The 23,702-nt window shown below is 41.2% G+C and overlaps 1 protein-coding gene across 2 annotated transcripts in view; it reads right to left on the bottom strand.

Moving 5' to 3' along the window:
• The window catches only part of NUBPL (nucleotide binding protein-like), a 276,185-nt gene extending 252,704 nt beyond the window's left edge, over positions 1 to 23,481 (bottom strand). Inside the window, exons 1-3 of one of the 2 annotated variants that reach the window (XM_011941866.1) lie at positions 23,325 to 23,481; positions 22,681 to 22,828; positions 19,795 to 19,829 (exon numbers count right to left, since the gene is read on the bottom strand). In XM_011941866.1, the coding sequence (XP_011797256.1) occupies positions 19,795 to 19,829; positions 22,681 to 22,828; positions 23,325 to 23,432 (291 nt within the window). In that variant the 5' untranslated portion in view covers positions 23,433 to 23,481. The remainder of the gene's footprint in view (positions 1 to 19,794; positions 19,830 to 22,680; positions 22,829 to 23,324) is intronic. The other variant, XM_011941867.1, reaches the window with a different exon arrangement.
• Between the last annotated feature and the right edge of the window lie 221 nt (positions 23,482 to 23,702).

The following is a 23,702-nucleotide window of genomic DNA, read 5'->3' as shown; positions in this document are numbered from 1 at the left end:
TTCCTTAGAATTCAGGGACTAAATACCGGGCACCTGTCAGTCAGTTAAAAGTGACTAGCGTGGCCACTGGACTTGAGACACGGGTGTCAGGCTTTCTGGGAAAGGGCTCTCTAACAACCCCCAACTCTTTGGAGTTGGGAACATTGGTTTGCCTAGAACCAGCTTCCGCTTTTCCTGTATTTCTGGGCTGAGCTGAGGGTCGACTGAGAGGAAAGCCATGCAGCTCCAGGGTCCCAACAACAAGTCTGTTGACCCTGTGGCCGTGAGTGGAACTCTCAAAGGCATGTCACCCAAGCAAGACTAGCCCATCTGTTCTATCTACCCTGACCCTTGCCCCCTGGGTCCTAATGCCTGCCAGACAAACTTCCTCTTACCTCTCTTCTCTCAGGTTAGTCCCACTTCTAAAAATCGCTCCCTGTCTCTGGTGCTTTTCTAGTTTCTCCTATAAGAATGACGTCTAGTATAAACTTCAAGACTCTGTTACCTTCTTTAGGCACCCGGGCTCACCAATTAGAAAGACATAGTTTTTGCCCAAAGCCCCGTCATAGTAGGGATTACCTGGAATTTTAGGATCCCTCCTCAGACTAACAGGACTAACAAAAGCTATTCCTGAAGCTAGGATATGGGGAGCCTCAGCAATTGTATCCTTCCTATTCACATAAGTGAGGACAAAAGGTGTCACTCTTCCAACTGTGGAGATCCCTTCCCTCCCTCAGGGTATGGCCCTACACTTCATTTTGGGGTATAATATCTTTATAGGATGGGGGTAAAGTCCCAAAAAACCTGCTTAGGACTCTAACAGCCTTTTGAGAATGTGTCGGTAAGGGCTACTAAATCCGATTTTTCTGAGTCCAGTCCTCCATGTGGTCTGGGTGGACAGGCAAGGGTGCAGGTTTTCGAGAATGTGTCGGTAAGGGTCACTAAATCCGACCTTCCTCGGTCCTCCACGTGGACTGGGAGGAAAACTAGTGTTTCTGCTGCTCCGTCAGTGAGTGCAACTATTCCAATTAGCAGGGTCCAGGGACCATTGTGGGTTCTTGGGCAGGGGGAGAAACAAAACAAACCAAAACCATGGGCAGTTTTGTCTTTCAGATGGGAAACACTCAGGCATCAACAGGCTCACCCTTGAAATGCATCATAAGTCATTGGGACCAATTTGACCCACAAACCCTGAAAAAGAGGTGGCTCATTTTTTTCTGCACTACGTACGGCTTGGCCCCAATATTCTCTCTCTGATGGGGAAAAATGGCCACCTGCGGGAAGTACAAATTACAATACCATCCTGCAGCTTGACCTTTTCTGTAAGAGGGAAGGCAAATGGAGTGAAATACTTTATGTCCAAGCTTTCTTTTCATTGAGGGAGAATACACATCTATGCAAACCTTGCAATTTACATCCCACAGGAGGACCTCTCAGCTTACCCCCATATCCTAGCCTCCCTATAGCTCCCCTTCCTATTAATAGTCCTCCTCTAATCTCCCCTGCCCAGAAAGAAATAAGCAAAGAAATCTCCAAAGGACCACAAAAACCCACAGATTATCGGTTATGTCCCCTTCAAGCTGTAGGGGGAGGGGAATTTGGCCCAACCCAGGTACATGTCCCTTTCTCCCTCTCTGAGTTAAAGCAGATCAAGGCAGACCTGGGGAAGTTTTCAGATGATCCTGATAGGTACACAGATGTCCTACAGGGTCTAGGGCAAACCTTCAACCTCACTTGGAGGGATGTCATGTTATTGTTAGATCAAACCCTGGCCTTTAATGAAAAGAATGAGGCTTTGGCTGCAGCCCAAGAGTTTGGAGATACCTGGTATCTTAGTCAAGTAAATGACAGAATGACAGCTGAAGAAAGGGACAAATTTCCTACCGGTCAGCAAGCCATCCCCTGTATGGATCCCCACTGGGACCTTGACTCAGATCATGGGGACTGGAGTCGCAAACATCTGTTGACCTGTGTTCTAGAAGGACTAAGGAGAATTAGAAAAAAGCCCATGAATTATTCAATGATGTCCACCATAACTCAGGGAAAGGAAGAAAATCCTTCTGCCTTCCTTGAGCAGCTATGGGAGGCCTTCGGAAAATATACTCCCCTGTCACCCAAATCACTCGAGGATCAACTGATTCTAAAAGGTAAGTTTATTACCCAATCAGCCACAGATATCAGGATAAAGCTCCAAAAGCAAGCCCTGGGCCCTGAACACAATTTGGAGGCATTATTAAACCTGGCAAGCTCGGTGTTCTATAGTAGGAACCAAGAGGAACAGGCCCAAAAGGAAAAGCAAGATCAGAGAAAGGCCGCAGCCTTAATCATGGCCCTCAGACAAACAAACCTTGGTGGTTCAGAGAGGACAGAAAATGGAGCAGGCCAGTCACTCAGTAGGCTTTGTCATCAGTATGGTTTACTAGGACACTTTTTAAAAGACTGTTCAATGAGAAACAAGCTGCCCCCTCGTCCATGTCCACTGTGCTGAGGCAGTTACTGGAAGGTGTACTGCCCCAGAGGATGAAGGTTCTCTGGGTCAGAAGCCCCCAACCAGATGATCCAACAACAGGACTGAGGGTGCCTGGGGCAAGTGCCAGGTCATATCATCACCCTCACTGAGCCCTGGGTACGCTCAACCATTGAGGGCCAGGAAATTGACTTCCTCCTGGACATTGGCGCAGCCTTCTCAGTGTTAATCTCCTGTCCTGGACGACTGTCCTCAAGGTCCGTTACCATCTGAGGAATCCTGGGACAGCCTGTAACCAGGTATTTCTCCCACCTCCTCAGTTGTAATTGAGAGACTTTGCTTTTTTCACTTGCCTTTCTTGTTATGCCTGAAAGTCCCACACTCTTATTAAGGAGGGATATATAGCCAAGGCTGGAGCTATTATCTACATGAATATGGGGAACAAGTTACCCATTTGTTGTCCCCTACTTGAGGAGGGAATCAACCCTGAAGTCTGGGCATTGGAAGGACAATTTGGAAGGGCAAAAAATGCCCACCCAGTCCAAATTAGGTTAAAAGATCCCGCCACTTGTCCTTATCAAAGGCAATATCCCATAAGGCCTGAAGCTCATAAAGGATTACAGGATATTGTTAAACATTAAAAAGCTCAAGGTTTAGTAAGGAAATGCAGTAGTCCCTGCAACACCCCAATTTTAGAAGTACAAAAACCAAACGGTCAGTGGAGATTAGTGTAGGATCTTAGACTCATCAATGAGGCAGTAATTCCTCTATATCCAGTTGTACCCAACCCCTATACCTTGCTCTCTCAAATACCACAGGAAGCAGAATGGTTCACTGTTCTGGACCTCAGGGATGCCTTTTTCTGTATTCCCCTGCACTCTGACTCCAAGTTTCTCTTTGCCTTTGAGGATCACACAGACCACACGTCCCAACGTACATGGACGGTCTTTCCCCAAGGGTTTAGAGATAGCCCTCATCTGTTTGGTCAGGCACTGGCCCAAGATCTAGGCCACCTCTGAAGTCCAGACACTCTGGTCCTTCAGTATGTGGATGATTTACTTTTGCCTACCAGTTCAGATGCCTCACGCCAGCAGGTTACGCTAGATCTCTTGAACTTTCTAGCTAATCAAGAATACATGGTGTCTAGGTCGAAGGCCCAGCTTTGCCTACAACAGGTCAAATATCTAGGCCCAATCTTAGCCAGAGGGACCAGGGCCCTCAACAAGGAACGAATACAGTCTATACTGGCTTATCCTCACCCTAAGATATTAAAACAGTTGCGGGGATTCCTGGAATTACTGGCTTTTGCCGACTATGGATCCCCAGATACAGCGAGATAGCCAGGCCCCTCTGTACGCTAATCAAGGAAACCCAGAGGGCAAATATTCATCTAATAGAATGGGAAACAGAGGCAGAAACAGCCTTCAAAACTTTAAAGCAGGCCCTAGTACAAGCTCCAGCTTTAAGCCTTCCCACAGGACAAAACTTCTCTCTATATGTCACAGAGAGCGCAGGTATAGCTCTTGGAGTCCTTATTCAGACTCGTGGGACAACCCAACAACCAGTGGCATACCTAAGTAAGGAAACTGATGTAGTAGCAAAAGGCTGGCCTCACTGTTTACGGGCAGTTGTGGCAGTGGCGGTCTTAGTGTCGGAAGCTATCAAGATAATACAAGGAAAGGATCTCACTGTCTGGACTACTCATGATGTAAATGGCAAACTAGGTCCCAAAGGAACTTTATGGCTATCAGACAATCACCTACTTAGATACCAAGCGCTACTCCTTGAGGGACTGTTGCTTCAAATGCATACGTGCATGGCCCTCAACCTTGCCACTTTTCTCCCAAAGGATGGGGAACCAATCGAGCATGACTGCCAACAAATTATAGTCCAGACTTATGCTGCCCAAGATGATCTCTTAGAAGTCCTCTTAGCTAATCCTGACCTTAACCTATATACTGATGGAAGTTCATTTGTGGAGAATGGGATACAAAGGGCAGGTTATGCCATAGTTAGTGATCTAACCATACTTGAAAGTAAGCCTCTTCCCCCAGGGACCAGTGCCCAGTTAGCAGAACTAGTGGCACTTACCCAAGCCTTAGAATTGGGAAAGGGAAAAAGAATAAATGTGTATACAGATAGCAAGGATCCTTATCTAATCCTACATGCCCACGTTGCAATATGGAAAGAAAGGGAGTTCCTAACCTCTGGGGGAACCCCCATTAAATACAAGCAAATTATAGAGTTATTGCACGCAGTGAAAAACCCAAGGAGGTGGCAGTCTTACACTGCCAAAGCCATCAGAAAGGTGAAGGAGAAAAGGCAGAAGGAAACCGTCGGGGAGATGCTGAGGCCAAAATTGCTGCCAGGCAGAATCCCCCATTAGAAATACCTACAGAAGAACCCTTGGTATGGAACAACCCCCTCCAAGAGATTAAGCCCCAGTATTCCCTGACTTTCACGGGGGCATAGTTTTCTCCCCTTGGGGTGGTTAATAACAGAAAAAGGAAAGAAAGAAAGAGACCGGAAGTCAGAGAAAGAGAGAAAGAAACAGGAGAGACAAAGAGAAGGAGACAGAGGAAGAGACAGACAAACAAGGAAAGATAGAAAGAGAGAAAGAGAGAGACAAAGAAGAAGTCGAAGAAAAAGAAAGAGAGATGGAGGTAGTAAAGAAAAAACAGTGTACCCTACTCCTTTAAAAGCCCCCAGGGTTACTTTCTAAATGTCTACCCAGCCAAGGCATATTCTTCTTATGTGGAACATCGACCTATATCTGCCTCCCCACTAACTGAACAGGCACCTACACCTTAGTCTTTCTAAGTCCCAACATTAATATTGCCCCAGGAAATCAGACCTTATCAGTACCCCTCAAAGTTCAAGTCTATCAGTGCACAGACATACAACTAAGACCCCTACTTATAGGATTAGGAATGGCTACTGCCACAGGAACTGGAATAGCTGGTTTATCTACTTCATTATCCTACTACCACACACTTTCAAAGGATTTCTCAGTTTGCAAGAAATAATGAAATCTATCCTTACTTTACAATCCCAAATAGACTCTTAGCAGCAGTGATTCTCCAAAACCACCGAGGCTTAGACCTCCTCACTGCTGAGAAAGGAGGACTTTGCACCTTCTTAGGGGAAGAGTGTTGTTTTTACACTAACCAGTCAGGGATAGTACGAGATGCCACTCGGCATACAGGAAAAGGCTTCTGAAATCAGACAATGCCTTTCAAACTCTCATACCAACCTCTGGAGTTGGGCAACATGGCTTCTCCCCTTTCTAGGTCCCGCGGCAGCCATCTTGCTGTTACTCACCTTGGGGCCCTATATCTTTAACCTTCTTGTCAAATTTGTTTCCTCTAGAATTGAGGCCATCAAGCTACAAATGGTCTTACAAATGGAACCCGAAATGAGCTCAACTAACAACTTCTATCGAGGACCCCTGGACTGACCCGCTGGCACTTTCACTGACCTAGAGAGTTCCCCTCTGGAGGACACTACAACTGCAGGGTCCCTTCATCGCCCCCATCCAGCAGGAAGTAGCTAGAACGGTCATCGGCCAAATTCCCAACAGCAGTTGGGGTGTCCTGTTTAGAGCAGGGATTGAGAGGTGACAATGTGCTAGCAGCCCTCACTCTTGGCGCCTCCTCGGACTCGGCATCCACTCTGGCAGTGCTTGAGGAGCCCTTCAGCCCGCCACTGCACTGTGGGAGCCCCTCTCTGGGCTGGCCGAGGACAGAGCCAGCTCCCTCTGCTTGTTGGGGAGGTGTGGAGGGAGAGGCGCCGGCAGGAACCAGGACTGTGCATGGAGCTCACAGGCCAGTGCGAGTTCCGGTGGGCCCCACACTTGGAACGGCTGGCCGGGGCCACTGGCCCAGGGCAGTGAGGGGCTTAGCATCCGGGCCAGCAGCTGCAGAGGTTGCACAGGTCCCCCAGCACTGCCTGCCCGCATACACCACACTCGAATTCTCGCCAAGCCTCAGCCGCCTCCCAACATGGCAGGGCTCGGGACCTGCAGCCCGCCATGCCCAAACCACCACCCCCCACGGTGGGCTTCTGCATGGCCCAAGCCTCCCCAACGAGCACTGCTCCCTGCTCCACAGCGCTTGGTCCTATCAGCCGTCCAGGGGCTGAGGAGTACGGGTGCACGGCACGGGAATGGCAAGCAGCTCCGCCCGTGGCCCCAGTGCAGGATCCACTAGGTGAAGCCAACTGGGCTCCTGAGTCTAGTGGGGACTTGGAGAACCTTTATGTCTAGCTAAAGTATTGTAAACACACCAATCAGCACTCTGTGTCTAGCTCAGGGTTTGTAAATACACCAATCAGTACTCTGGGTCTAGCTCAAGGTTTGTAAATACACCAATCAGTACTCTGTATCTAGCTAACCTAGTGGGGACTTGGAGAACTTTTCTGTCTAGCACTCTGTGTCTAGCTAAAGGATTGTAAACGCACCAATCAGCACTCTGTCAAAATGGACCAATCACCTCTCTGTAAAATGGACCAATCAGCTCTCTGTAAAATGGGCCAATCAGCAGGATATGCATGGGGTCAGATAAGGGAATAAAAGCAGGTTGCCCAAGCCAGGCAAGGGCAACCCCCTCGGGTCTCCTTCCACACTGTGGAAGGTTTATTCTTTCGCTCTTTACAATAAATCCTGCTGCTGCTCACTCTTTGGGTCCACGCTGCCTTTAAGAGCTGTAACACAGCAAAGGTCTGCAGCTTCACTCCTGAAGCCAGCGAGACCACGAACCCAGCCACCGGGAGGAACGAACAACTCCAGACACGCCGCCTTTAAGAGCTGTAACACTCACTGTGAAGGTCTGCAGCTTCATTCCTGTCAGCGAGACCACGAACCCACCAGAAGGAAGAAGCTCCAAACACAACTGAACATCTGAAGGAACAAACTCCAGACACGCCATCTTTAAGAACTGTAACATTCACCGCAAGGGTCCGCGGCTTCATTCTTGAAGTCAGCGAGACCAAGAACCCACCAATTCTGGACACAACAGGAAGCAAGACCATGTGCTAGGAATAAGGAAATTGGAATTGGATAGAGGACCTGATAAAAGTGGGAACAATTTGGAAGAGCATCTGTGGTAAATGACAAGTAGACTGGAGATAGTTAAGCAATCATCAAGTCATTTAGAGAGCCTTGAGCAAACTGGAAGCAACAATCTCCCAAATAGTCTCTAGGCTAAGATAAAGCTAGGCCTGGTGGCACATACCTGTAATCCCAGCACTTTGTGAGGCTAAAGCAGGAAGATGACTTAAGCCCAAGAGTTTCAGATCAGCCTGGGCAACATAGTGAGATCCTGTCTCTGCCAAAAATAAAAAATTAGCCAGGCATGGTGGCACATACCTATAGTCCCAGCTACTCAGGAGGCTGAAGCAGGAGAATTGCTTGAGCTCAAGGGTTCAAGGCTGCAGTGAGCTATAATCATGCCACTGCACTCCAGCCTGGCCAACAGAGCAAGACGCTGTCTCTAAAAATAAATGAAGAAAAGGACAAGGGCAGGGCTCTTTCAATTTTATATCCCCTATGCCAATCAGAGCACCTCAGCATGACAGGCCATTAGCAAACATTTGGTAAATGAATGTATGAAAGTGTATGTGTAGATGTCACAATTATCAAATATTCACAAGAAACTTAATTATAATGAGTATTTCCATTTTTATTCTGAAAATATTCTTAGTTTTAGTAGAGTTTCGCTTTATAATTACAAATATAGTTTCTGAGCCCCTCTCTCAATGAATATGAAATGTGTGAATTCAAATGCACTTACAAATATAAAACACATTTCTTACCAAGAATTACCTTTGAAATGACAACCAAAAAGCAAAAACTAGGCTGGGAGTGGTGGCTCACGACTATAATCCCAGCACTTTGGGAGAACGAGGCGGGCGGATCACGAGGTCAGGAGATCAAGACCATCCTGGCAAACACAGTGAAACCCCATCTCTACTAAAAAATATAAAAAATTAGCCGGGCATGGTGGCGGGCGCCTGTAGTCCCAGCTACTTGGGAGGCTGAGGCAGGAGAACGGTGTGAACCCGGGAGGCGGAGCTTGCAGTGAGCAGAGATCATGCCACTGTACTCCAGCCTGGGCAACAGAGTGAGACTCTGTCTCAAAAAAAAAAAAAAAAAAAAGCAAAAAACAATGATTTTGCAATTATTCCTTCTGAATCTGACCTTTTGCCCTAGTTTCTGCTCTAGCTTTAAAATAACTATACTTTAAAGAAAAATAGCATAGCTTTCCTCCAAAATGGCTAACCACAATACTGAAACAAAATTTTTTCATAAGAAATGTTATGTATTGTATATACATCCAAGCTATAATAAAAGCATTAAGAATTGGTTAATTTAATATAGCATAATCCCTTTACAACACATGTATTAAAGAAAAGATGTGCCCCCAACCTTATAAACTTGAACTAAGTAGTATACATCAGGATTTCCCGTATGTAATCGTGAGAAACACATTTTCATCCATATTTACTCCAAATTCACATAACTAATATTCCAGATTATAATAACATGGAGCTAATAAGAACAACTCTTATTAGCATTTACTGTATGCCAGACACTGTGCTAAGTGCTTTACATGCGTTATTTCCTTTAATACTCACAACAACGTTATTAGGTAGGTACAGGCAAAAGTCGCAGAGTTTGCAAGAGGCAGAGCCAGAATCAAGCCCAGGTGTATCTCACACCAAAAGGCTGGACTATTAACTACTATATACATATTTATTAATGAAGAAAATCATAGTGTTATAAGTGGTGATACAAAATACATTCTGACTTAAGACTGTTGAACTTTTCAAAAATCAAAACCTAAACCTTGAACTAAAATTTCTTAGTTTGTTCTGACGTGATTACAGAACTTCAAAGGGCTAAAGATAAACTTAATTATATTAAAAGAACCACTCATAATAATTTGTGGAAAAAGTAGTACATCTAGGAAGAATAAGTGCTAAGACATTATGTGATAATGAGAAAAAAATAAATACTTTGAGATAAACAAATAAAAAAGAAATAACAGAAGAAACATAAACTCTTTGAAGATAAGACTGCTTTCTCTCCCATCTTTAAGTCCAATTAAAATTCTGGTTAATGATTCCTTGTAGCAATGGAAAATAAGTAAAAATGTAAAATAAGTTTTGCTAAAAGACTCGAGTAGGCCAGCCAAGCGCAGTGGCTCACTCCTGTAATCCCAGCACTTTCAGAGGCCAAGGTGGGCGGATCACCTGAGGTCAGGAGTTCAAGACCAGCCTGGCCAAGATAGTGAAGCCCCATCTCACTAAAAATACAAAAATTAGCTGGGCATGTGCCTGTAATCCCAGCTACTCAGAAGGCTAAGGCAGAAGAATCACCTAAACCCAGGAGGCAGAGATTGCAGTGAGCTGAGACCTGACCACTGCACTCCAGCCTGGGCAACAGAGCAAGACTCTGTCTCTCAAAAAATAAAAGAATCGAGTAGACCAGGCGCAGTAGCTTACACCTGTAATCCCAGCACTTTGGGAGGCCAAGGCGGGCAGATCTCTTGATGCCAGGAGTTCAAGACCAGCCTGGCAAACATGGCAAAAGCTTGTCTCTAAAAAAATACAGAAAAATTAGCCAAACGTGGTGGCATACACCTGTACTCCCAGCTTCTCAGAAGGCTGAGGCACGAGAATCCCCTGAACCCGGGAGACAGACGTTACAGTGAGCCAAGATCGTACCACTTGCACTCCAGCCTGGGCAACAGAGTAAGACTCTGTCTCAAAAAAAAAAAAAAAAAGAAAAGAAAAAGAAAAAAGAATCGAGTACATAAGATGTGCACTGATTTATTTTGAAATATTACTTACAAAAAGCTTTTATTGGCCGGGCGCGGTGGCTCAAGCCTGTAATCCCAGCACTTTGGGAGGCCGAGACGGGCGGATCACAAGGTCAGGAGATCGAGACCATCCTGGCTAACACTGTGAAACCCCGCTCTACTAAAAAATACAAAAAAAACTAGCCGGGCGAGGTGGCGGGCGCCTGTAGTCCCAGCTACTCGGGAGGCTGAGGCAGGAGAATGGCGTAAACCTGGGAGGCGGAGCTTGCAGTGAGCTGAGATCCAGCCACTGCACTCCAGCCCGGGCGACAGAGCGAGACTCCGTCTCAAAAAAAAAAAAAAAAGCTTTTATTTTATTTAGCTAGCAATACTAAAAACTTATTTCAAACTGATAATAGGTCAGCCACTGTGCTAAGCACTTCATATTCATTATCTCAGTTCGATTTTCATCACTTCCATCTGCTCTGGGGAAAAAAAAAAAGCATAATATGTATTGAACAAACTATAGGCACCTTATCCAACACTTGGAATTTGCTGTGTATATTTTATTTATTTATTTACTCATTTATTCATTTGTGGCCACTCTTCACTTAAGATGCTCCACAGTCACTACCAACATTTATCAAGAACCTACTATGTTCCATTACTGGACAAGGCACCGAGGATAAAAAAAGGAATAAAACCAAAACTATTGTCCCCTAAAGGTTCACACACTAGCAGAGGAGATAGTAAACAAACTTTATACAATAATGTAGGAAGTGTTCATCTTTTCCTCAAGGCATCATAGCAGAGAAAATAGAGAACAAGAATAACCTAATGCTGGAATAATAGTAAGACAAGTCATCACAGAAGATCCACAATATGGATTCAAATAAAGCAGTGGCATTAAGGAATGAAATAAGAGAACACAGTGTATAAAACTTTAAGTGGCAGAAGCAACAGGAACAGGTAATTGATTTGGGAATGGAAGATAACTGTATGACTCTTTCAGCTATATTCCACCAAAAAACATAGATAGGTAGACAGACTTCCATGAGACAAAGACAGATACAGGGATGAAGAGTTTGGTTTTACACATGTTGAGTTTGAAATGCTTATAAAGCATTAAAATAGACATCTAGAGTAGAAAACCAGACAGACCAGACTGGTGCCTAAGAGAGATATGCAGGCTGGTGATGCATTTGGAGTAAAGGCACATGAGTAGTAACCAGAGCAGTGGGAAAAGCTGACATCACTAGGTAGAGTATAAAACGAGAAGAGGGCCAAGTAGAATCATGGAATACAGACATATACCCCATAACAACATTTCAGTCAACAATGGACTGCATATACGACAGTGGTGACATAAGATTATAATGGAGCTAAAAGATACCCATTGCCTAGTGATGGCACAGCCACCATAACATCACAGTACAACACATGATTCACGTGTTTATGGTGATGTTGGTGTAAACAAACCTACTGTGCTGCTACTTGTACAAAAGTGTACAGTGATGCCCTAGGCCTTCATATTCACTCACCACTCACTCACTGACTCACCCAGAACAACTATCAGTCCTGCAAGCTCCAATCGCGGTAAGTGCCCTATGTAGGGGTACCATTTTTTATCTTTTATACTGCATTTTTATTGTACCTTGTCTTTGTTTAGATACATAAATATTTACCATTGTGTTACAAATATCTACAGTATTCAGTACAGTAACATGCTATACAGGTTTACAGCCTAGGACAAATCGGTTATACCGATTTGTATAACCGATTTGCTTAGGTATATAATAGGCTACACTATCTCGCTTTGTTTAAGTACACTCTATGGAGTTCATACAAAAATGAAGTCACCTAATGATGCATTTCTCAGAAGGTACCCCCATCATAAAGCATGACTGTACGTCATCTTTTAAGAAGCAGGAAAAGAACAGTGTGTAGGCCACTAAGTCGCAACAAACGCCTCCTTCCCACACCACTTCTTACAAAAAATAAAGCAAAACAAAACTTTACACTTAATACTTCAAAATCTGCCTGCACAATTATAAGTATAGCAAACATTTACCATGTATTTCCTAAGTCATAAGGCATTGTGCTAGCTGCTGAGGGTAGCCAAGAATAAAGACAACCTAGTTCTTAATCATAAGAATCTAGCTAGGCCAGGCGCGGTGGCTCACGCCTGTAATCCCAACACTTTGGGAGGCTGAGGTGGGCGGATCACGAGGTCAGGAGATCAAGACCATCCTGGCTAACATGGTGAAACCTTGTCTCTACTAAAAATACAAAAAATTAGACAGGTGTGGTGGCGGGCCTCTGTAGTCCCGGCTACTCGGGAGGCTGAGGCAGGAGAAAGGCGTGAACCCAGGAGGCGGAGCTTGCAGTGGGCTGAGATTGTGCCACTGCACTCCAGCCTGGGTGACAGAGCAAGATTCTCTCAAAAAAAAAAAAAAGAATCTAGCTAAAATAGGAGCAATACACCGAGTACGTTAAGAGCACAGGATCAAGGTTGGCATTCGAACCTTAGCTCTGCCACTTGGTTTCTGGGTGACTTGAGGCAAATTACTTAACCTACAGGTGTTTCTGCTTCCTCAGCTACAGTGGGGATCACAATAGTACTTATTCCCACAAGGTTGCTATGAAGAGTAAATGAACTAAGAACCATGTCATGAGGATTAAAATAGTCCATGGAAAGCACATATAACAGTACTTGACACATAATGAATGCTCCATGAAAGTTAGTTATTTCCTATTATAAAAATTATCAGAGTGGCTGCATGAATGCAATAATAATACAAATCAACAGTGTTACTAGATTTCAAAAGATGAAAAAAGGGCCAGGCTGGGCGCAGTGGCTCACGCCTGTAATCCCAGCACTTCAGGAGGCCGAGGTGGGAAGATCACCTGAGGTCAGGAGTTTGATACCAGCCTGGCCAACATGATGAAACCCCATCTCTACAAAAAATACAAAAATTAGCTGGGCATGGTGGTACTTGCCTGTAGTCCCAGCTACTTGGGAGGCTGAGGCAGGAGAATCACTTGACTTCAGGAGGCGGAGGTTGCAGTGAGCCAAGATCATGCCACTGCACTCTAGCCTGGGTAATAGAGTAAGAAAAAAAAAAAAAGAAAAGACCCTCACTTGGCCAGAATTCAGGGAACACTTCAATGAGCTGCCCTTCTGAGCAAGGCTAGCTCATACAGTGCCTTTGTGTGAATTACAAAGCAGCCCATGGGTGCACATCTTTTGTTTAGTTTTGTTTTGTTTCTTTGACAGATCATAAACAAGAGAACAAGAGATACACATCAAGAGGAGGGTAGCCTGCATTTCTATCATCACTCAATCCTCTCAACAAGCAACCTTGTACAGGATATAACCAGCACAGCCATATAAGGAAGCCTGAAAGATAGGACACATAAAGCTGGTGAAAGGTAACAAACATTCCAGTAGACAAGCAGAAGAATGACTGCAAGCTATCAAGACTAGTATATCCAGCCTAGACTGACTTTGGCAAGTAACCCAGATTAGCTAGAGCATAGAAGCCATTTAGAAGAATAGCTAAAGATAAACCCAGAAAGGTAGATTGAAGCCAGATGGCAGAGGATATTGAATATCAGCAAAAGTATCCAGCTATGACTCTGAGCAAGGCAGTAATGTGATTTCAATAGTGAGAGAAGTCTGGCATTATGTACTAGAAGGATTTAAGTAAGTATGGGCAGGTAAAAGGTCATTGAAGTAGGATGCTAGTCTATGAGTTCCTCAAAGGCAGGGATTCTGTGTCTCATTCATTTTTGTATCTTCAGAACTAACACAGTACTTGGGACAGAGTAGGCACTCTATAATTGTTTGAGGTATAAATGAATGAATGACCAAAAACTAGCATTTAATTAAATAGGAACAGTGGAAATAGAACAATACATACTGGAAAAATATTGCCGAGACAGAAAAAGGGATATTTGCTTGCTGATGAAATGTGGCAAGGATATTAGGGGAGAATCAATAAAGACTGTAAAACTGATAACTACTACGTGGACTGCATTACAGGTTTCTGTGAGAATCAAATATAATTATGTTCATGGAAATGCTCTACTTAAAACAATACTGCTTTACTCTGGAATAAAAGCTACTCATCTTGGGCAGATTTACTACTATATGTGACACTGAATATATATCATCATTTTAAAACATTCGTCTTCCTTTTGTCTTCATCAGATTATAAAACCTTTAAGAGCACACTGGTGTCTACTCTGTTATGAAGCAATATTAATAAAACCTTATTAAATGTTGCTGTAATTAAGCTTTCTTACTCACAAAAGAAACCACTAAACCAGTTTCAACTATATACCAAAAAAATATAGACACATACACACAGACATATGCTTATATAAATATATAACATATTTATATATACTAAACACTTCCGTGAATATAATCTTAGCAGGCTATGAGCTTCCGCAGTATATGTTTATTTTTCTTTATATTCCCCCAGTGTCTGGCAATGAGTGTTAGAGGTGCTCAATAAACGTTTGTTGAACTAAAATGAATTCAAATGAACTGACTTAGGAATCTCACAGAGCTTATCAATGGTTTCTGATAGTCTTTAAGTTTCCCTCTCCCAGTCTCAGTGCTCTTCCACACTGTGCATCAAATTTATGCCGTAAAAGAATGAGATCCATAATAAGGATGTTTTTAAGAAAGAGAAAAAAGAAAAATCAAAAAATAAGATTGTCAATATATATAATCAGTCGGTACCATTAAAAGTCTAACAACTGGCTTGGGGTAGTGGGCATGATTTTCAGTGTTTGCCAAGTTCCATGGTTTAAATATTCCCATCATTGGCCTATTTCAAGCTAACAACGTGAGTTGGTTTGCAAAATTCACCGAAAATTTAACAATCGGCTCTCACAAGCCAGTATGCACTGGCTCAGGCACACCATTGGTTGCACTATTTATATGCATAGTACACATGATTCCCAAATTTTGCTCTGCAATACTACCCATCCACATCCTCAAAGGAGAGTACAAACGGCAAGGAAAAGGCAGGAAAAATCTACACCCTATTCCTATAATGCTTTTAAAACTTCACTGCAGGCCAGGCGTGGTGGCTCACGCCTGTAACTCCAACACTTCGGGAGGCATAAGTGGGCAGATCGCTTGAGGTCAGGAGTCTGAGACCAGCCTGACCAACATGGTGAAATCTCGTCTCTACTAAAAATACAAAAATTAGCCGGATGTTGTTGGGGGGCACCTGTAATCCCAGCTGCTCAGGAGGCTGAGGTGTGAGAATCACTTGAACCCGGGAGGCGGAGGTTGCAGTGAGCTGAGATCACACCACTGCACTCCAGCTTGGGCAACAGAGTGAGATCTTATCTCAAAAAAAAAAAAAAACCTCAATCCACGAGGTAGTCTTCTTTAGAACTGGGCATACGGTCCAGCCCAGAAACTCATTTAGCCTAGACCAGTGACATTCAAACTTTTCTGATCATGTATCCTAATCAGTTTTTTAAAAGGTATTTGGGCATACATCCTCAAAATGTTAATATATTTGTTTATACATTATATTAGAGCTACTATAATAATACCATATATAAGGTATATACACACAAAAATTAAGATAAAAACTAATTCAAATAGAAAAGAAAAATGTTCTGTCTATATCCCAATGGACTGTCTTGCAAATCTCCCTGGGGCTTACACAATCCACTTCAGATATTACTAAGTACAACATGAAAAGTAAAATGAATACTTCCTGGACCTGTTTCCCCTAGGCCTACAACCTTAACTTATAAGATCTTGCCACTCCATGAAACATCTTGCTTTTATTATTATTTTCACATCATTCTAGTATATCAACTTTGGAAACAAAAGACATTCTATTTATAGCATTCTGTTTTTAGTAGTGGCGTTTCAATTTACAAAATATGGTAATTCTCAATCACTGAAAATGTCAAATCCTAGAAAACGTAGCATTCCTAAGTGTGATGTTAATATCATCCTCCAACAGTTGTTGGCCAAAGATTCATTTGATGAATCCAATTTTTCTGAAATAGACAATTCTGATGATTCAGACAATTCTAATGTTAGTTCTGTTTAGAAATAACTCCAAGAAGAGTTTTTCTGTTTTATTTTCACACTGAAAATCAGTCAGATTTGGTTCAGCTTCAAAGAGCATGTTTATGTAAAGATAAATGAGTGCTGGCAGTGAGCTGTACTTTTTTTTCTAAACAGGAAATGAGTTAACTGTTTTTTTCATCCTTTGATCCCTTATTACATAGTTACTTCACATTGTCTATAAGACTCAAAGCTTTGGCCGCAATGATAACCAAATTAAAAGAGGTCCACACCTACAAATGTATCTACCTTCCTACCCATTGAATTTTCCCTGTGTCCTTCCTTAAGGAAGACAGAGTCCTTTTTCTAGGGTAACTAAGTGTCGTCATTAAAATTACTGGGGAAAAAAACATATTTCTGGCTCTTATCTCAATAAGATTGCCTAAACACATACGTTTATCTCCCTTCTCTTCCAAATTCCATTGAAATGACAAAGAAACAAAATAGTCTAAAACTAAATAAAACCATAACCACACTAGAAAACAAAAGAGGGTGACATTAGCAGATTAGAAGTTAAAAATTCTAGATCCATGGTTCTTAAACTTTGGCATGCATCAAAATCACCTAGGGGGATGTTAAAACACAGATTGCAGATCTCTATCCCCAGGGTTTCTGATTCAGTAAGTCTATGGTGGGGCTCGAGATTTTATATGTCTAACAAGTTCCCAGGTAAAGCTGATTCTGCTGGTCAACAACCACATTACAAGAACCATCCTAAGGTAAGTAGCGGTCACTAAGAAAAACACTTTTTATTAATTCCAATTAGCATCCTTGGAGAGATTCAAGAGAATGGTACAACCTTTTTTTTTTCTTTTTTTAGGAACAGCAAGTGGAAAATAAGAAATAGTTCTGGAAAATCGGAAAAAAATATAATTCCCAAATGAAAAACAAAATCAGAAGAACCTAATAACAACTAAAGTCCAATACAGCAGTGTGAAAAATACTCAAAGACATCTTTCAAAACACAGAGCAAAAGACAAAGAGATCAAAATATGACAGAAAAATTAACAAGCATAAAGGTCACTGGCTACCTAATAGGTTTCTGGAGACAGAACAAACACATCACAAAACATAATCGATGAGCAGAAGAAATTTTTCCTATGCTGAAAAATACTCAAAGCTTGATACTGCAGGGCCAAATTCCACGCAGGTTAAGCCAATAACGAGACACATGTTTGTGGCACTTTTAAACGTAAAAGACATAAAGAAAACCTTAAAATCTTTGAGAGGGAAAACACTTGTTATTACAAAGGAATATGAATCAGACTAGCATCAGACATTTCATTAGCACGCTAGAAGAAAATGGAATGTAGTTTTCAAAGTTCAGAGAGAAAATTATTTTGAACCTGGAATTCTATAGTTAACTAGAATCTAGTTAAACTATCAAATAACGAAGATAAAGACACCTTTGGAAATTAAAGAAACAAGCAAATTTAGTTCCTATATATATTAGTTTCCTACTTCTATAAAATACTATCACTGAAGTCCAAATAGATCTCAAGGAGCTAAAATTAAGGTGTTGGCAGAATTACATACCTTCTGGAAGCTTTAAGGAAAAATCAATTTCTTTGTCTTTTCTAGCTTCTAGAAGCTGGCTACATTCCTTGATTAGTGGTCCCCTTCTATCTTCAAGGCCAGCAATGGTGGATTGAATCCTTCTTTTATCAAGTCTGACCTACCTCCACCTTTCATTTGTAAGGATCTTTAACTGGACCTAGCCAGATAATCCAGAATAATCTTCCCATCTCAAGATCTTTAATTTTGCTGGTGTGACTAACACCAGCAAAGTTCCTTCTGGCAGGAAAAGTAACATATTTACAGGTTCCAGGAATTAGGATGTGGACATTTTTGGCAGGCCATTGTTCTGCCTACCAAACTATATAAGGACTCAAGGACGTCCTTCAGAAAAACAAAAAAAGAATTCAAGAAAGAAGACAAGATGGGATACATGAAAGTAGGTCCCCCATAAAAGGAAGCAAGTTGAAAAAAAAAATTTTTGAGGAAAAATTTGATCTTGACATTGGAATCTTCTCTTTCTAGAAGCACAACTTTAGAGAAACGTAATTACATTTTCTTCCCTAAAAGTCCTTTTATGCTACCTGTTTCTATGGTAAATAAAATTTACATAACCAAAATATTATAAATCTTGTCTATTAGTTTCCAATTTTCAGAAATATACAGCCAAGCATCAGAAGACATGAATAACTATGTCTAGTTCCGGGGTCTGGCAGATTCTGGACTCCATATATTGATATCATACTTATAGAGGTACCACACATTATTTTTTCATATGTGCTATTTATTAGGAACTGAAGTTACATAGCAAGGGTAGAAAATAAGTTAGTAATATAGCCTCAGTTAAACATATGAAATGATTCTTGCCTATATTCTATAAAATAAGTATGGATTCTTGCCTGTATTCTATAAAATAGGAAGGAGAAATTAAAATCAATTCTGAAATACATTTGTGCCTTTTCATTAAGTAGCTGATAATTTATGGAGTTGCAAATAAGTTCAATGTTAATTTTTATTTTTTTAATATTTAAAAAGATAACATCTAACAATAATAAGACTATGAAAAATGGATACTCCCATAGACTATAGCTGAATTTTTTTTTTTCTTCTGACAAGGGAAAGAATGGAACTGAAATTTTTTACAAGCAAACTTTTAGGAGTAGAATTTAAAGTGGGAATATCTTTTGACCTAGTAGTTTTACTCCTAGGAGTCTATCCTACAAAAATGCCATCACTTAGTATATAAGAATACTATATAAGAACTCCACCATAGCATCATTTAGAGTAGGGAAAAAATGGGAACCAACCTAAATATTTCATCAAATGAGAACTGGTTAAATATATTACCATTGACCATTAATGCAGCAGCCATTAAGAATGAGGCACATCATGGAAAGATGTATGCACACACACATATGTACACTTTTTTAGATTTTTATATGGAGAAAGGAAGAGCTGAAAGGAGATACATAAAACTATAACCTAAGTTAATTCTCTGGAACTGAAAGGAATGCATAAACTTTCAGTTTTACATTACACATGTATTCCATTTGAATTGTTTTAACGGATATGCACTACTTTTAGAATATCTTTACCCTTAAAAAAACTTAATTCCTAACACTTAAAAACTGAACCCAGAATAATGCTTCTGTAAATCATAAAGGCAAAATTGGTTTAGGATATAAAGAACATCAAAGCCTCTTGTGGGATATATAACAAACAATATATGGTCAACACTTAAATACATTATTATTATTAAATGTAACCAGTAGTGATGGCAGCATTGAGTTCCTTAAAGATATGCAACTCACTACAACTACACTGTAGCTTCTGACAAGAGTAAACAGAAAACACCAATATGCTCTTTATCATTGCCTTAAAAACATTTTAATAAATTAATATTTCTATGAATAAACACCTACCGAATCGTTCGCTGCTAGTGCAAGTGCAAGATTCACTGTAAGAAACAAAAATAGTAATTGAATTTAGTAAGTTACTGTCTATTAAAATTCATTTTATCTTTTAATATTTTCATGTAATTTTTAATAATTTCATGTAATTTTAATATTTTCATATAATAACCTAAACATATAAATTTTTAACATATATCCCTTAATTGTAAAGAGCAAGCACATGGAGGAACACAGAAAGTAAAAAAGAAAAGTAAAAAAGTAATTTTCCAATAAATGCAATAATAAATGCATGCCCCAAAACTAACATTTTTAAAAATCCATTTCTGTTACAATTTTGTTCAAATAATCCACTTAGTTTTTTTAAATTATGTTAACAGAATATATAATTCAATTATTTTCAAAAGCATATTTTATAGAAAAATTACCCATTTTTAAAAATGTACACAATCTCATTGCCTTACATTTATGATTACTATGCTCTGTCCCCCAGGTTGGAGTTGGGACCACAGGTGCACACCACCACACCCAGCTAATTTTTTTTTTGTACAGATAGGGTCTTGCCATGTTGTCCAGGCTGGTCTCGAACTCCCCAGCTCAAGCAATCCTCCCACCTCAGCCTCCCAAAGTGCTGGCATTACAGGCATGAGGCACCGCATCCTGCCCCTACTGCCTTTTAAAAATAAATGCTGGTATTATAGGAGTTCCAAGTATCTAATTCATAAATACTCATGTATATGAAAGGCTGGACTACTGTGCACAGAGGGAAGGGAAAAGTGTAAAACGTAAGAGGTAAAATGTGTTCCCAAACTGCTTATGCCAACGAATTCCAGACGAATCCCATAAAGAAAGAAAGCAGTAGTCCCAAAACCAGCTTTAGCCCAGCAACAGGAATATGCTACATCTGAGAAGAGAATTCCAAAAGCAACACAATTCAAAAACTGATAAACAAATAGGCCCTCATAATGTGAATCACATTTCCCTACAGAACAACGGTATAAACTATGTCAGGGTTCTTTTCTTCAAACTAGTTAAGAGCATAAGTTTTTAAGGCAGACCTGGTTCAAATCCCAGCTCTGCCACCTTCTATTGTGTACTCTTGAGTAGGTTACTTTACCCATAAGTCTGTTTTCTCTTCTATAAAATGAAAACCATGCCTACTTCATAACTGTGATCAGGATTAAATGAAATATTGCATGTAAAATACTTAGTCTAGGGCACAGACTTGATAAATTCATTTTTATAAGTTATAAAATTCTGAATTTCAGGTAGAAGATAGGTTACACATAATCCAACTTTAAGGCAGAAACTTTCAGAGGGTAATTCATTTTAGAGTTAGGTTCTTCCTACATTTAAACAATAGAATCACTGAGCATATTTGTACTAGTCAAATGTCATCATTCTAATCTGAAACAGCTCTAGCATGTATATTCAAATGGGAAGTATTTTGAAGTAGTGTGAGGCAGGAATAAATACATATAAAGAAAAGAAATATATTAATAATATCAATAGAGTTACATAAAAATAACCTATTTTTAAGATTTAGATACACTCACTGAGCTGTTATGAAAAAGTATGGGCCAGCTGTTCGGGACAGATGGTATAACGTTTACAGAAAAAAGTGAGAAAGGGACATTTACTGAAGCACCCACTAAGTGTTACATGTATACTTTCTCATACATTTTCCTGTTTAAATGCTTTCACATTTCATGGCAACAGATCATCTTCCAACTAAAAATAATAAACAAACAATCTTAAACAAGTGCCAGCCTACAGACCCAACAAATTACAAAACCCAAAGAACTTATGTCTACAATCATGAAAACACCTTCCATCCTTATCCAGTTCAAGTAATCACAGAGCATGTAAAAGGATTTAAACCGCTGAAAACTGGAAAGTGTACTCCAAATTTTCAAGAAACTGGAATAGGTAGGTTCTAGAACCAAAAACTAAGAGCTTCTAAATTTTAAAAACAACTAGATCAATTGTAGACCTTTAAGAAAGAAAAGAAAAATGTGCAGGATAGTGCATGAATTCATTAAGAACAGATTATTAATCTTTTTTTAACAATATGGTGTCTATCAAATAGTAATGGATTAGGGATCTACCACAAATACAACATTTGGTAAATCTCAACTTTTTCAAAACATCTGACAAATTCTTCCACAATTCCCTTCTGATAAAAATGGGGAAAAAATGGGGGAAAAATGAGCTAATAGGACGGGCGAGGTGGTTCACACCTGTAATCCCAGCACTTTGGGAGGCTGACATCGGCAGATCACGAGGTCAGGAGATCGAGACCACCCTAGGTAACACGGTGAAACTCTGTCTCTACTAAAAACACAAAAAAATTAGCCGGGCATGGTGGCGGGCGCCTGTAGTTCCAGCTACTTGGGAGGCTGAGGCAGGAGAATGGCGTGAACCCGGGAGGCGGAGCTTGCAGCGAGCAGAGATTGTGCCACTGCACTCCAGCCTGGGTGACAGAGGGAGAGTCCGTCTCAAAAAAAAAAAAAAAAAAAGTTACTAGATGTTTTAAAAATAACAGCAACCAATTATTGAACTCCAGTAAACACTAAGCTAAGTGGTTAGCTTGTGCAATTTGAATAACCATCTTATGAAAGAAGTTATCATCTCCATTTCACAGTTAAGTGAACTGAAGATTTGCTGCACAATCTGGCAACTTTTTCCTGAGTTAAGGGGTAGGAGACCCAGCTAGTACCTAGTTTTGTCTAACTCCAAAATCTAAGCGTCTACCCGCTACCAACTCCTGAAACTAAGGAATCAGATGTTAGGAACTTCACAAATACATTTTAAAACACAAAACTACAATTTTAATAGTGTGCGCCTACCAGCTGGCATAAGTTCTGAATCAGGAATAGAATTAATATCCTATAATACCTGCTGTAGTAGATTTTCCGACTCCACCCTTTCCAGAAGCCACAACTATAACTTGTTTAACACCTTCTATTGGTTTCTGCTTTGGAAGTCCTCGGGACATGATTTGTGTTCTTCTTTGTTTTAGGGTCTCACTCTCGGCGCCAGATAACTTTAAAAAATAATAATAATAATAAGCCGTTTTAAATAAGCCATCTCCATCATCACATTGTAAAAGTAAAAACAATCTGGGGTTTGCAATTAAGAGAGCTTTCTTTTCTAATTCTGCTCATCTCCACTTTGGAGACATTTACCTACTTCTACTGATAACAATTGTAAAGACACATGGCTTAAATTGAAATTTTTCTACCAGGATATGCTGAACGTTTAAAAATGCAAAAACGCTGCCTCTTTACGGAGATAAGGCTTCCACGTGTTTGCTTTTCTTTAATCTATTTGCTAAATAACCCAAAACCAAGAAAGCAATGTAGAATACCACATCTACGTTCTGTGTTACAAGTCCCGCCACGCCTCAGCCTGGGTCTGCCTGAAAAGTAGGCACGTCCAGCACATTGGGGGTCTCAGGAACTGAGGCAGCCCTGCAGCCCAGCATCTCTGTCAGCCCGCTTCCCCCTGCCCTGCAGCACCTGCCCTGCAGCACCACGGACCTGGCGCCGACAAACCATCGCTCGGCTTCCCCCAAGCGGGGCAGTGGCCCCGCCACCAGCCCGGAGCGACACCCCACCAAACAGCAGCAGACGCCACCAAATCCCCATGACGCGGAACAGAGCTATGAGCCCTGCCCGGAAACTGTCGCGGGTGGCGCGGGGTGATGACGTCACGTAGCAACGCTCGGCTTTCTCTTCCTAGCAACCGGTCTTGGGTTTGTTCGCCGAAGAACCCAATCTGCATCATCTTGTTTATAGCCAGCTACAAACATTTTGCAGCGTTTTACTAAACGTTTGTGAAGTGCTGTCATATACAACATCTCGTATGATCTTTACAGAAGTCCCGAGGTAGGCAGAAGACTTACTAGTATACTCTTT

Source organism: Colobus angolensis, unplaced genomic scaffold, assembly GCF_000951035.1.
Source record: "Colobus angolensis palliatus isolate OR3802 unplaced genomic scaffold, Cang.pa_1.0 Scaffold202, whole genome shotgun sequence".
Classification (NCBI taxonomy): Eukaryota; Metazoa; Chordata; class Mammalia; order Primates; family Cercopithecidae; genus Colobus; species Colobus angolensis.
This window is presented reverse-complemented; position numbering and strand designations above follow the sequence as displayed.